The sequence below is a fragment of the Chlorocebus sabaeus genome, chromosome 22 (assembly GCF_047675955.1).
Source record: "Chlorocebus sabaeus isolate Y175 chromosome 22, mChlSab1.0.hap1, whole genome shotgun sequence".
NCBI lineage: Eukaryota > Metazoa > Chordata > Mammalia > Primates > Cercopithecidae > Chlorocebus > Chlorocebus sabaeus.
Window position 1 is genome coordinate 81,258,859 of NC_132925.1, and position 15,508 is coordinate 81,274,366.

General features: G+C 41.5%; 2 protein-coding genes across 5 annotated transcripts in view; one reads left to right on the plus strand and one right to left on the minus strand.

Moving 5' to 3' along the window:
* Positions 1–2,180, plus strand: part of ACOX2 (acyl-CoA oxidase 2) — a 32,661-nt gene extending 30,481 nt beyond the window's left edge. For all 3 annotated transcript variants that reach the window (XM_007984790.3, XM_073009990.1, XM_073009989.1), the window contains one exon: positions 2,030–2,180. In XM_007984790.3, the coding sequence (XP_007982981.3) occupies positions 2,030–2,092 (63 nt within the window). In that variant the 3' untranslated portion in view covers positions 2,093–2,180. The remainder of the gene's footprint in view (positions 1–2,029) is intronic.
* A 1,452-nt stretch (positions 2,181–3,632) lies between these two features.
* KCTD6 (potassium channel tetramerization domain containing 6) lies at positions 3,633–14,896 on the minus strand. Of its 2 annotated transcripts, none has more exons than XM_007984789.3 (3): positions 14,788–14,896; positions 7,867–7,936; positions 3,633–6,003 (listed from the first exon to the last, which is right to left on the minus strand). In XM_007984789.3, exons 2-3 carry the CDS (start codon positions 7,891–7,893, stop codon positions 5,317–5,319), a joined length of 714 nt encoding a protein of 237 aa, XP_007982980.1. In that variant the 5' UTR covers positions 7,894–7,936; positions 14,788–14,896; the 3' UTR covers positions 3,633–5,316. The 2 variants fall into 2 exon arrangements, with proteins under 2 accessions (XP_007982980.1, XP_007982979.1); XM_007984788.3 differs by lacking the exon at positions 14,788–14,896 and adding an exon at positions 12,553–14,687.
* Positions 14,897–15,508: the final 612 nt, after the last annotated feature.

Below are 15,508 nucleotides of genomic sequence, written 5' to 3' on the forward strand. Positions count from 1 at the left end.
GGGAAAACATTTGATGCACTTCATCCCATTCACTTCTATCTCCTTCCACTTGACTGTGAACAACAAAGGAGTCACCTTCCCAACTCCAGGATCTATCACGGAGTAGACACTCCACGTTTATGGAATAAATGAACATGGTTTTACGACCTACGTAGTGAGATGAAGGAATCTGCTGCATACACAGTGCCACAGACTCTTGTCATCCTAGCTTATATTACCTTCCTAAAAAGGTGACAGGTATAGCACTGTGGATCTTTCACGAATGATAATTTGGGAATGTGAAGTTACAAATGACCTTGTGAACTGTTTCCAGTCAGTTAAAATGACATGAGGCTGCCTGCTAACGTACATGATCTTACATTTCTGGCTCCTTTTAGAGATCACCAAAATAGCACTTTTAAAGTGTATTTTTTAATCTGCTGTGGATAATTTTTTAATCCTACTCTTAAAATATAATGCTATAATTTTGAAGCTGCAATGAGATATTTTCCTCATTTGCACTAATAGAAAAAGGCACACTGCAGATATTTTATGTATTTTTATTATTATTATTTTTTGAGACGGAGTCTCGCTCTGTCACCCTGGCTGAAGTGCAGTGGCACAACCGCGGCTCACTGCAACCCTCCGCCTCCCAGGTTCAAGCAATTCTCCTGCCTCCCAAGTAGCTGGGATTACAGGCACACACCACCACACCCAGCTAGTTTGTATTTTGTATTAGTAGAGACAGGGTTTCACCATGTTGGCTAGGCTGGTCTCAGCCTCCCAAAGTGCTGGGATTATAGGTGTGAGCCACCACGCCTGGCAGATATTTTAAATAAAAGAGCAGCTATGTTGAAACACGCCCTGTAGACATGAAAGTACAAACACGAATATCTTTCACTGACATTTTTCTACCAAAAGAAAAGTGCTATGCTAAGGTAAATATTTTAGAATCATAGGAGAAGCTCTCTTCTGTCTGGGGCAGTGTTGAGCTTTATCCCTGGACAGGATGATGTGCTTTCTTGGTTTAAGGGAGGAATCATTGGGGATAATTTCAAAATAAAAATCCTGTTTTTCCCCAATTATTCTATTGTAAAAATCTGTCCAAGTAGGAGTTAGATGCATTAAATACATCTACTGATTCATTCATTTAATAATTCAACAAATATTTACTAAGTACATGCTTTGTGCCAAAAACTATTCTAGATACTGAAGATATACTGGAGAACAAGAGTCAAAAACCCAGACTGAGTGCAGTGGCTCAAGCCTGTAATCCTAGCACTTTGGGAGGCTGAGGCAGGTGGATCACTTGAGGTTAGGAGTTTAAGACCAACCTGGCCAACATGGCGAAACCCCGTCTCTATTAAAAATACAAAAATTAGCCAGGTATGGTGGTGCACACCTGTAATCCAAGGTACTCAGGAGGCTGAGGCACGAGAATTGCTTGAACCCAGGAGGCGGATGTTGCAGTGAGCCAAGATAGCACCACTGCACTCCAGCCTGGGCAACAGAGCAATACCCTGTCTCCAAAAAAAAAAAAAAAAAAGAGTCAAAAGCCCAGTGTTCGAGGAGCTTACAGTTTTAGTGTAGACAGGCACATACACACACACACAAAGTAAATATTGTAAAAGATGAGACTAGAAACAAAGAACCAAGACGCTGAATTACAGCATAAAGATAACCTAGTCGGACCTAGAATACTGCTTATATGATCCCTATCTGGTTCCTTGCTTTGTGATTAATATTCAGTTTCAGAGAGCCTCAAAGAGTCAAGCCTTTTATTTGTATTAAATTCCAAAAGCAAGTGATAAGCTGTGTTTTTAATTGGCCACCTGCATCCACAATTTAAAATCTGCATGAGAAAAGGAAGGATGCCCTTTGGAAAAAATGTTTCTCCATATGTTCACACAAAATGAGTTTTAGAAATAATTTTTAAAATTAAGAATCTTACGTAATGTTACTTTTTGAAGCTAAAGACTTAATTTGAAAGTAAAAGTCATTAGTCCTGGCAGAAATGTAGTCTTAATAATGCGTTTCTTTCTACAAACAGGAGAACCCTGCCTATGAGGAATATATAAGACCACTATTACAAAGTTGGAGATCCAAGCTATGAAATAACCAACAGTATTCAGGAAGCAACAAGCACCATCATGTGATAATGGTACTATGGCATATATGCAACATTAAAATTTTAAATTAGATATTTATGTTTCAGAGTCATTATCTTTTAAATACAGTCTGAAGTGATATATGTGAAATAATATCTGTGATTTACTTCAAAATAATCCATAGGAGAAAAAAGTCAAAGTGAATAGTTGTTGAAGCTGGGTAATGGGCAGGTACATGGGTGTTCATTACACTATTCTCTCTACTTCTGAATGTGTTTCAAATTTCCGGTGGAAGGGTGGATCATGCCTGTAATCCCAACACATTAGGAGGTCAAGACAAGAGGATTACTTGAGCCTAGAAGTTCAAGACCAGCCTGAGCAACATAGAGAGATGCCATCTCTATGAAAATAACTATAAAAAATTGGCCAGGGGTACATGTCTGTGGTCCCAGCTATTGAGAGGCTTATTGCCTGAGCCCAGGAGGTTGAGGCTGCAGTGAGCTGTGATCACACCACTGCATTTCAGCCTGAGCAACAGAGTAAGAACTATCTCAAAAAAGAAAAGAAGTTTCCCACAGTAAAACCGCACCACTGTCCATTTATAGCATCTATTTGGTTAAATACCAGGATTTTGCTTTAGATCTAGCAAAAGCCAATAGGCTCATTAGTTAGTGTGTTTTTAGCACACACTTATCCTTGGGTTTAAAAGGACACACATACATGCACACACACAATCCTCCTAAGTGCTTATACTTGCTGTAATCTAAATAAAATACAGCTCGAAGAATGCAACTATCATTTTTTAAAAATCAACTCTTCCACAGTGAAAATGATTTAAAATTTCATTAAAAGACATAACTGTCTCAAGTTACCCAAATATAATGAAGCTACATTTTTCATATCACTTTCAATTACCCAATTAGACAAAACACTCTAAATGTCACAAGTAAAATGGCAACAAAAAAAAATTCAGCTGGCTACTTTTCCTAATTTACTCATATAAACAATCATTTCATTGTTAATAATTAGTAAATTTGAGAAAATTTACCAAAAGCAAACTTATCTCCAGTAAACAGGACAAAGAAGAGGCCTTATAAGTTTTTAACTTTAAAAAACTTGGGCCGGGCGCAGTGGCTCACACCTGTAATCCCAGCACTTCGGGAGGCCAGGGCAGGTGAATCACCTGAGGTCAGGAGTTCAAAACCAGCCTGGTCAACATGGTAAAACCCCCAACTCTACTAAAAATACAAAAATTAGCCGGGTACGATGGCACACACCTGTAATCCCAGCTACTCAGGAGGCTGAGGCAGGAGAACCGCTTGAACCTGGGAGGCAGAGGTTGCCGTGAGCCAAGATCACGCCATTGCACTCCAGCCTGGGTGACAAGAGTGAGACACTGTCTCAAAAATAAATAAATAAAAATCATTTAAAAATTAAAAAAAAATAAAAACTGGGAACTAGCATTATTCCTATTTCCACACCTGTTTTCAACCCAAATCATTTTATTTCATATTGACCTCAGCTAGTTCAACAACACGTAACTGGTTGGGCCTTTTTTTTTTTTTTTTAAGGTAACTATCAAATCAATTTTGAATACAAGATAATTTTCCAAAATGATAAACTCGTACTCGTATATGGATTTACTGAAACCACAGCAACCTGTCAATAACATCAAAGGATCTTAGTTTGAAGATGGTGAAAATAGGCTAATTATAGGTTTCTGGATGTTGGTCATTTGTCAAATTTTAAAATAAATTTTCAGAGACGTGCAAAAATAGACATAAGGAAGTGCTGTCATCTTCTTTGCAGAGAGAGAACCTTAGAATATTCTCACAGAGAGAAAGAGAAAAGGAGGGGCCTGCTTGCCCCAGGGCACACAGCCTCAGAGTTCCACTCTTCCCTTAGAAAATAGGGAATAAATTACACGACTTCCTTTTATACGGTGGTCTAACAAAGTAGGAAGTCTCAGTATAATTAAAATAATCCTTCCTATGAGTTAAAAATAAGACTACAGGGAAAGAAATAAAAGTACGTGTATTTCTTCAACTGTTCTAGGTCCTTCATTCACTGCAGTTTGTTCCTTCTCTTCAGAAATAAACTTAACTTTGTTAACAAAATACATTTGTGGATCACCACAAAACATGAGCATAAAGGGCTAGAGTCATTTTGTTCCTGTGCTTAGCAGAAAACTGAAATAATGGTCATAGAACCGTGGGCAATTAAAGAAAAATCTGTAATCTTCAACATAAATTATTTTGAAAAATATGAAAAACTGTATGTTCACTGTTCAAATACGCACCCTTTCAGTCAAAATTAATAATTCCATCCATCCTTGCTTCAATGACACAACAATTCTTATAAACTGCAACCTAAGATCCCACTGTGGCCTCTCAAATTAAATACAAATATGCTACAGGCAGTAAACAATGGGACATAAACAATGCATATTTTAGACAAGGAATATGATTTTCTCCCCTTAATAATAATCAATAAATACAAACTTAATTTTCATATTTCATTTTTTATTAGTTTTTTTTTTTTTTTTTTCTGGTAGACAGTACACTTGAGAATTATACTGCACCAGGCATAAAGAGTAAGATTTCTACCACAGGGACATTTTGTATTCAGAATTCAATATAAATATTTCTAGTCAGACATTTCCATGGCTACAGATATTTGGTTCCTTGATTTATATGCATAGAAAGAAACAGTTGCCATAACTGTAAAAAGCAGTACTTAATAAGTACTTTTAAATGATTGGAACAGTTTTCCTTTAATATTACAATACTACTTATTTATTGGTTTGGAAACTAGGTCACCCTACATGATGTTTTGATTTTTCTCAAAGGCATCATGAGTACTCTGCTTATTCTTTCATTCTTGTATTTTTAGCCTTCTAGTTGAGTTAGGGACCATTTTATCAGAAATCATTCTAGCACTGTAATAAGAAAAGCTCTGTTAAGGGTAGATTATATACCATAATGATTTTCAGACTTCTTTTTATAAAAAAGGTATCTGGAGACTCTGAACAGGCACATGCATACTCAGGAGGAAGGGAACAAAACACGGAGGAGTGTGCCAAAGCACAAAACTTCCTTCTGGTCCTCACTGCCTTCAAATAAATACAAATATTTAAAAGAAAAAAAAAATCTCACACTGTAATTTAAAAAAAAAAAAAAAAAAAATCAGTATTTTCCGTGTTTCCAGGAACCTGTGGCAGGGTCGGAGATCAGTCGTCTGTCTTCCGGGCTAGCCTACAGAAGGTCCAGTTGTGCTCCACTGTGTTTTCATTGGCCCGCTCACTCATGTGATGCACCCGGGTGTTGCGGATCGTGAAACCTTGTTTTGTAATGTATTCCATCAGGTGGACCCTAAGAGACACTTCCTGGTGATAATCACAGGGTCCAAAAGTAAAGGAAACCTGGCAGTCTCTGGTGTCCATCATGTGCTTATTCCACTTGGTAAAATAATTTGAGATGCCTTCTAGTAAGGAATGGACCTTGGTGGTGATGGTTAGTTGGGTTATGATGACAGCCACTGGGTTGGAGTACTTAGAAAGCTTCCGAGTACTAGACAGCTCCACAACTTCTTCAAAAGTATCCATGGGATACAAAGGCTTAGGATCATTGAGACACTGAATCAAGGGCTCAATCTGGTAAAAATCTGCTTCTTTCCGAAGCAGATCAAATTCCTTAAAATCCAACGGTAAGGTCAATTCTGAAGTTCTTAAGAAGTTGAGGACATATCGGAAAAGAGGTCCATCTCGATCAATAAAGTAATTGCCTTGAGGGTCTCGAGCTGTGGGGAAGTCCCCCCCAAACATAGCTCCAAGCATGGAATCCGGGTAACGCGTCAGTGTGGTGAGAGACGTTGTATACAAGTGTCCACCTACATTTAACGTGACTGGGTCAGTCATCTGAAATTTTTAAAGAAACGATCAGTCACCTGAAATTTTTAAATACCAACTTTGGCAAATTAAGAAAGTAAGTGATACTGAGCAAAGCCCAAGATTCTTTCAGGCTATAATGTATTTAGTAATCCTCTAATGCAAAATGACTTTACTACCAGCAATAAACCCACCCAGGATGAAGCGATCTAACATTTGCTTTCAATAGAAAAAAAAACAAGGATAAATCCAATTATGTAAAGACTTACGCTAAGAATCCAGGGCACTGACTTCCAGAGCCACATCATTTCAGGCCCATTCTCTACAGAATGTTCAGGTCAGAATATATTGTGAGAAGGGAAAAGCCACGCTAAAATACACTTATTTTTTTCTGATTTTTTTTAAAGGCTTGCATTTTTCTGAACTTAATTTAACATAAGATAGAATTAAAATGATCTGATAATATAGACATTTACTTTCAGTATTTCTTTGGGTTATTCCCCTTCAAACAAAAGGAATAAACTATGAAATTTGTTTTTAAAATAAAAGTTTGGGCTGGGTGCAGTGGCTCATGGCTGTAATCCTAGCACTTTGGGAGGCCGGGGCAGGCGGACTGCCTGAGCTCAGGAGTTCAAGACCAGCCTGGGCAACATGGCAAAACCCCATCTCTATTAAAAATACAAAAAAAAATTAGCTGAGCATGGTAGTGCCTGAGTAGTCCTAGCTACTTGGGAGGCTGAAGTATGAGAATCACTTGAATCTGGGAGGTGGAGGCTGCAAGTGAGCCAAGATCACGCCACTTCACTTCAGCCTGGGCAACACAGAGAGATTCTGTCTCAAAAATAATTAATTAATTAATTTAATTAAAAATTGTGCAGACTTAATCTTGGTAACTTTTTCATGGAAGTGATACTTTCAAATACTAAGTTAAAATATACAGTTTAGTCAAAAAATCATCACATACCCAAAAGCTAACAGCAGCCATAAAATTTCATAATCTGATAGTGTATTCACTTTTGTAACATTAATGTTGCAATCTGGCCTTTAATTTTGAGAAGCAAGCTTCTCTTAAAAAACATACCTTCAGGGGCCGGGTGCAGTGGCTCAAGCCTGTAATCCCAGCACTTTGGGAGGCCGAGACGGGTGGATCACAAGGTCAGGAGATCGAGACCATCCTGGCTAACCCGGTGAAACCCGTCTCTACTAAAAAATACAAAAAACTAGCCAGGCGAGGTGGCGGGCGCCTGTAGTCCCAGCTACTCCGGAGGCTGAGGCAGGAGAATGGCGTAAACCCGGGAGGCGGAGCTTGCAGTGAGCTGAGATCCGGCCACTGCACTCCAGCCTGGGCAACAGAGCGAGACTCCGTCTCAAAAAAAAAAAAAAAAAATACCTTCAGTTTTAGAAACACTATTTAAGAAAAAAACAGGCCAGGCGTGGTGGCTCACACCTGTAATTCCAGCACTTTAGGATGCCAAGGAGGGTGGATTACTTGAGCCCAGGAGTTGCTGACCAGCCTGGGCAACATGACAAAACTCTGTCTCTACAAAAAATACAAAATATTAGCCACACATGGTGGTGCCCACCTGTAATCTCTTGAACCTGGGAGGTGGAGGTTGCAGTGAGCCAAGATCACACCACTGCACTCCAGCCTGGGCAAGAGGGCAAGACTCCACATAAAAAAAATTTAAAAATAAAATAAAAATTTTAAAAACACCACACAAGACAAAAACAACCTCCAAAATACATCTAAACTAAGTAAAAGGGGGCAGAGAGGTTACACAAATTCACAATTTTCTTTTCTTATAAGATATACCTAAAAATACATAAGTTATCCTTATGTACACACAAAAATAATTCCCCAGCCTTCAAAATGCATCTCCAAGAAGCACTCACCATATAGCCCCAGTCTCCATTATCCATCTGCTCCAGTGATGCGTCTTCAAGAGCCCAGGTTTCAGGGAAACTTCAAGAGGAGAAAAACAGACATATGATAGCATATATAACTATGAACATAAAGAAGAAAGGTTTTTTTCCACCCAACAGAGGAGGCCAAACACCAGAAAAACTACTCGTCCTTGCTCAGCTGAAACCTACTGTAGGGCAAAGATCTGGGGAAGAAAGCATTCCCCTAGGGCCTTCATGTCCTGTATTCTTACCATAGAGAACCCATCTGGAACTAAGAGACTGAAGATTTTCAGAGAAATAACTATCCGGTACTTAAGAGAAGGAGAAAGAGTCTAGGAAGCAACCCAGTCGTTCAAATTCTACCTCTCTTCTTAGAAAATCAATTTTTAGAATTTATATGAGAACATTATGATTAACTCTACAACCTTATCCTGGTACAAACCTATAATGGTCCTCACCAAAAAGGTCATTTAAGAAAAAGGGAGAGGCGGGGCGCAGTGGCTCATGCCTGTAATCCAAGCACTTTGAGAGGCCGAGGCAGGCGGATCACCAGGTCAGGACCAGCCTGCCCAACATAGTAAAATCCCATCTCTACTAAAAATTCAAAAAGTTAGCCGGGCGTGGTAGCGGGCGCCTGTAATCCTAACTACTCAGGAGACTGAGGCAGGAGCATCACTTGAACCCGGGAGGCGGAGGTTGCAGTGAACCGAGATTGTGCCACTGCACACCAGCCCCTGCAACAGTGCGAGACTCCATCTCAAAAAAAAAAAGAAAAAAGGAAAAGGGAGAAGGGGAAAACTTCTTTTCATCAGCGTTTCGGCTGTACAAGCCAGTCACCTGAGTAAAAGCATCAAAAATCATAAACCTCCCAGGACACCAGCATCCCTTTCCCAGAGAAATACATCAGAATGGTATTTATCTCATAATATAAAAAATAATAATAATGATGTTTTTTAATAATGATGTAATTCTCTTTGTACAACAATTAAAACAAATAGAAAGCGATTTAAATGCCAAACTGTTAAGAGCACAATTTGGGGCGAAAAGAACCTTACCAATACAGATGAGACTCAATCAGCCAGCACTCATGGAGAGCCAGCCTTAAGACACTGAGAAATGCTCAGATACTAATGATGCCAATGTGAATTTATTTTTATCTACAATTCAAAAGCACTTAAACAAACAGTTTCCCAGCTACTGAACTGCCTTAGTCAGTTCCCTCTCACACACTTCAATCCCAAATCAACCTGCAAAGCAAACTGCAGAGCAAATTTCTAAAGCTCTGGCAAGAGATGGTAAGAAACATGGAATTATTGGTATTCATCCAGGAAAAGCACCAGCTTTTTTACGTGGTCCTTTAACAGATCCACTTTTCCCACTTTTAGAGGAATCTGGCACAGAATTCCCAGAACAAGCCCTGGCTATAGAAGATCACAAAGGCTCTTTCTCAAAAGGTCACTCAGGCATGTAGAGAACATTTGCATAGCACAGCATGGGCTGAAATCAGAGCCTGAAGCATCTATTTCTCTACCTTGCAAATCCTTCAAAGCACACAAACTAAAATGTGGAGCAGGCTATGGGGCAGTCAGTTTGTATTCTTTACACTCAGCAGCTGGATATAGATAGGCCTCCACATGCTATGGGGTGAGAAATGGAACAAATGTCAAATTCAAGACTGGTACGACAGTCTTTCATTCCTCTGGCTTGCTTCACAAATAGTATCCGAGGTAAACAGGACCAAGAAATGGGCTTTGCCAATTTGTCTTGCCAGGATCTGATTCAGTTACTGATAACAACAGATTAGCAACTGAGCAATTTAAAAGGCCACTCATCCAAAAGTGCTGGTAAGATGCTCATCTTTGGCATTTTCCCATCACCCAAAGTATTCATTCCTGACAGCCTCAATAATCATTCATTCAACCAACAATTATTGTGGGCTATTTATGCCTATGTGCAATGTGGATACACAGAAAGAGGAAAAGAACAATCTTTGCCCTCATGGAGCTTTCCATCTATAATGGAAGGCAACATGCAATGACCGAAGTACAGAACAGAATTCAAAGCGCTATGTAACAGATGGACCAGCAGAGGCCTGCAAGAGGGGAAAAGCAAGATTCCAAATGGGAAAATGGAGGACCTCTGGGAAGAGCCCACTCAGTTGAATCCTTGAAAGAAAATTTGGGCAACCTGAGAAGGGATTCTAGAAAGAAGAAACAATTTAAAAGACAGGGGCATGAAAAACTTCTTCCCCCTACAACATTCCTGATACCAGTAGGCTGAGCATGGATTACTATCCTCATCTTAAAGATGCAAAACAGAGAAACAAGGCAGATTAAGTGACTAGCTGGAGGCGCCACAGCTGGGAAGTAACTAGATAAGAACTCGCATGTTCTGACTCTTAGTCTAGATTTTTCCATAAATCCCCTCCTAGGGTAGAAATTGAAAGAACAGAATCCAAGAGACAAGAAATTGAAAAGGATTAACTTTAAACTCTCTATAGCCATCTATTAACCCTATCCACCCAGTAGGGTTTTATTTACAAATTTTACAGTAACTCAGCTTAACTAGTCATAACGGGTTTGTAAAAATTTTCCTGAGGCCCTTCCCGGCCACCAAAAAAAGGCAGGAACCCATTCAACTAGTGTGAATAATGGCTGCTGTCCTCCGTCTGTAGTGACATAAAGAACTCCAATCCATGAATATCCAAATGATTAAATGAGAAACAGAAGATCAAAGACAAGGAAAAAAGCAGACATCAATGTTGCAGCCGTTAACGAAAAGCCTGTCCACTATTTTTTTTTTTTTTTTTTTTTTTTTTTTTGAGACGGAGTCTCGCTCTGTCGCCCAGGCTGGAGTGCAGTGGCCGGATCTCAGCTCACTGCAAACTCCGTCTCCCGGGTTCCCGCCATTCTCCTGCCTCAGCCTCCCGAGTAGCTGGGATTACAGGCGCCCGCCACCTCGCCCGGCTAGTTTTTTGTATTTTTTAGTAGAGACGGGGTTTCACCGTGTTAGCTAGGATGGTCTCGATCTCCTGACCTCGTGATCCGCCCATCTCGGCCTCCCAAAGTGCTGGGATTACAGGCTTGAGCCACCGCGCCCGGCCAAGCCTGTCCACTATTAACCCTTTTTTCTTTTTTACCGCTAAATCAAAACAGGATAACTTCTTGAGCAGTTATCTAAAAAAAAAAAAAAAAAAAAAAAAAAAAATTAGATGCTGTCCCTGAATCTGTTCCACAGCAAAAGCAAAAGTTCTGGTACAAAGATGTAATGAAAGCTCACGCTTAATAATTCAGGAAAGCAATTATGGGAATCTACAGCCCATGTTTCTTAAAAAGGACCCAAAAGCCTTCCTATACTTGTGTATAAGATACATCAAAATAAATTGAAGCAAAGTCACTATTAGTCACTTCCAATAACAATGACTAAACTGTCTAAAGAAATCAAATTGTTCATTAAAGAGTTCAAAGGGAAAAAACAGTATTGATTAGTTTAAATTTTATCTCTAGCTGCTTCTAAATATCTTCTGTGGAGATGCTTAAATACAGCAAGAAACAAACAAACAAAAAAGCACGAAGAATTCCTTGTTATACAATAGCTGGATAATGGTCAATTTCTGAATTCTGAACTGACGACCATTAGGAACATCTCTGAAATGATGCAGATGAATGAAATACAATCCCAAAGAATTTCCAGAATAGTTTCAATCTCTTCTACTAAATCATTTTCCAGAGCTACTAACAATTACAAAATGATTCATTTGCTTTTCATCTTCTCTCCCTTCTGGCACAGTCTCCAGTGGAGGGCTTAATGAGAAGTTAAATGACCACAAGACAGGCAGCAGAAGGAAGATCTTGAAATGAGTATCAAATAGGCCGGTTTTACTTGATGAAAGCAAATAAATATCTACTATTTCAGAAAATCTACCAGGAATGGTAACAATGAAAAATGAAAAAAGTTTTCCTTTACAGTGACTTTCCCTACTAAAACTAAAGATAGTTTTGAAAGACAGCAAACGCAACCAAGCACAAACAGCTATAAAGTTCAAAGAAGCCTCTGACCCTGTAAAATCAGTTCACCTGAAAAGATGTAACCTTTGATGCAAATAAAATTCTTGTGAAAACAACACTGACCATTCCCCAAAGAATATAAAGCAGTGCTGAAAATTCACCCATGTTTAAGCTTCAAAGGTTATTGTGACTAATGTATAAATTCTGACAGTGTCATGTTAGCAGGTAATTAAGCTTAAGAAAACACATACTGAAGAATTTACAGAAGCCTTAAAAGAAAATATTAATTTTCTAAAGTAGTATATATGAAGAATGCATAATTCAGTAAGTTAATAACTTAAAAAAGTAACCTAAGAACCCTTAAATGCCATTCTCCCTGTCACTGCAGAATTGCAATTTCAGGCCTCATGGTTATGATGAATCAACTTAACAATATTCTGGGTTTATCATTCTTGCTATAGATTAAGAATTCTCCAGGGCAAAAGTCCTAATCCTGTATAACTACCTATATGTTGCAATAAAAACCTCCGAACTTCAATGAAAAATAAAAACTTCCAACTACTGACTTCCCAGAGTTTCCAGGCAGCCCTTTAAAATGCGTTTTTAATGAAACCTTCGTGTCTGGTAGTCAGAAAAGACTCAATAAACTCCCTCTTTCTATACTTACCTTCAAAATTGCCTTTGTACTGAGTTTTGCTCTTCTTGAAATGTGGGAGTTTGAAAGTGAAATACTTTTTATAGTAACTAGTTCAGCGACATCTAAAGGAGCCTTTGGGGTTAACATTCACATACAGGCCACCACAAGTAGCCAGGCATACAAGGATAATGTGATTATGGTGTTAGATTATCCTTAACCATACCACTGCAGAAATGGATTTTTCTCTAAAAGTAATCATTTTCTCTTTCTCCTCTCTCAACCATGTGGTCAAGAAGAGAGGAGTTATAGGTTTAAAAGTGACCTAATATTAAAAAGCTGTCACAAAATCATAACACTCCTCTTAACCTTCAGTTTCCGAAAGATAAGACGGGCTAATACCATCTTCCCAAAAGTAATTACACCATTTAGGCACTACACAAAAGCAAAAATTGGCCTATAAGTGTAACACATCACAGGACAAGGAAAGAGAACAGGTTCCCAGGGAGGTCCTGTAGTCGAATTTTGCTCCATTACTGATTATGAGACCCTGAGAAAATCACTCTTTATGCTCAGCTTCTTCTTTGGGGAAATGGAGAAAATAAAGGAGATCATGAATATAAAACCATCTGTAAACTGGCAAGTATTAGACAAATGTGAAAACACTAGTGGCAGCAGCATAAACAAAATTTCTACGTTAACATGAAAAACTTGAGTGTGAACACAAGTAATTTAGAGCATTGGCCTGGAGACGGCAAATATGGAGGAGGCAGCCTCTTAATTTGCTCTAAATCTCCCCGGGTCCTCTTTTTCCCAGAGCTCCAGAAGGGAGAACTACATACAGGTAAAGGGGAGTGTCTAGTTTTCCCAGAGATCACCCAACATCTGAGCTCCTGATCTCAGAAGGAACTTCCTTAAAGCATGACTCAGGATTATCTCCAAGGTAAAGCTGAATCCAAATACAAACATGTACTCCATTTTAAATGGACCCCAAATACCAAAATCCAAACGCACCGAAGGATTCATAGGGTTCACCCTAAGATTTCTGTAAGTAGTAATGCTTTGGTTAAAATATGATTTATGAAAATTCAAATCATAAAACTTTGGGATGGCATCCGTGGCTATCCTGACCACTCCACTCCATCGTTCATATCTAAAGCATAGCACAAAATCAAGTATCCGTATGGACTGATGGTTTTCGGCCAAAGAGAAAATTCTCTCAACCTACCAACCCTGCTGACAAAACCATTTTCCTTTTCCTAGCTACATATTTATTCATTTGAAAACATCTCAATCTTGGGCTCAGGACTGTGCTACATGCTGTCCCCAAGCTTCTCTCCTATCCCAGGATGATTCAAGTAATAGGGCATTTGTGACAGCGAAAAAAAGAACATGCCAGGGGGATATGGAAGAGATGCTTAGGCTACCCCAAATATTCTTAGCCGAGCCGGGTCATCCCAGGTCACTTTGCCACCCAAACCTCTTCTATCACAAAGTCCTAAAATTGGATCCATCAACTTGTTCTAGAACTGGTATACTTGAACAGAAACATGATAACTTCAGCAGAATATCCAAACAGGATCTCTGTCACGTTTCATTTCCCCGTCCCGCCCCCAGACACAGCCTCCACCACTGTCAGCCCAGCAGGTGCTGCCAGGGCTCCCCATTACCACAGCCATTTATCACCTCTGACATCAAGCATTAAAAACGCCACCACACACACAAATCTAGGCATAAAGAACTCAGCTGCAATCTGAGTGTCTCTTCAGGGTAGAAAATCCCAAAGCCAGGGTTTTGAGTCCTGCCTCACGCTTTAAACTAGGGCAATTGGTGGCTAATAAGCGCAATCTCCCAAAAACAATCATTTTCGAGCACACCCCGAATGTCTCCGTCCGGGCCGTGCTTCGCTGCTGCCCCACCAGCGAAACCCCCACAAACCCGACCCGGCCAGGGGTAGGGCGGGCGATGCTCCGGGCCCGGACGAGGGGCGCGCCGTGGAGCTCCGAACCCGGGCCCGCAGACACCGCGCATCCCCGCGGGCGGGCCCCAGAACCCCCGCCCAGGCCTCGCCGCGGGCACCTCCGCCGCCGGCTCGTGCCAGCCCCGGGACGCGCGGTCCCCTCAACGCGGCCCCGCCGCCGCCCGGTTCCAGGAGCCCCCGCCCAGATAATCCTCCGCCCCGCTCCCCTGGCCGCTCCGCGCAGACGTCTCCCGAAACCCGGCCCTCCCAAGCCCCGGCCCCGCAAGCTCCAAGCCAGCCCCACTCACTGCGCGGCGGCGGCGGCGGCGGCCGGGCCGGGAGATGCCCGCGGCCGGAGAGCGCGAGCGCGGGGACGAGCGAGCCCGCGCCCGGCGACGGCGGCGGCGGCGGCAGAAGGGACGACTGAGCCCGCGCCCGGAGTTGCGGCTCCAGCTGCCCGGCGCGGGCGGCGCCTTCCCAGCAGAGCCGTGGCGCCACGAGCGCGGGCGCCCCCTAACGGCAGCGCGGGCGGGAAGCCAGAGAGCCAGGCGGCCTTAGGAACTCAGCGAGCGCAGCCGGAGCCGCGCGGTCAAGACTGCAAAACCGCAGCCCCGAAGCCCCGCCCCGAAACCCCAGTCCCGCCCCTTAGGCTCCGCTCAGAAGCCCCGAAGCCCCGAAACCCCGCCCCTACGTCCCGCCTCCGTCCGCAGCCTGGGGTCCGCCCAGCCCCAGGCCCACTGCGTCCTCAGAGCTGGTGTTTCCACAGCTGTTTCTCCTTAGTCATTTCATGAACTTGTATGGGGCCCCCACTATATCTCAGGACGGGGGTTTAGGAGATACAGCGGCCACCAAGACGGAAGCGGGTCCTAATGAAAGGAGAAGACAGACAAGATTCAAGGAAACAGCTAATAGACAAAATAATGACAGGTTATGATCATAAGCGTTGGGAGAGGCGTGATTAGAGGACTTAGATGGAGAAGGGAAGGGAGCCCCTGCTTCAAACGCAGTAGCCAAGGAAGACCTGGACCC

Bases quoted from the DNA above. Each gene is read 5' to 3' on its own strand.
- KCTD6 (XM_007984789.3), bottom strand. From the start codon at position 7,893: ATGGATAATGGAGACTGGGGCTATATG. The intron at 6,004-7,866 runs GTGAGTGCTTCT...TAAAAATTTCAG, and splicing joins ATGGAGACTGGGGCTATATG to ATGACTGACCCAGTCACGTT.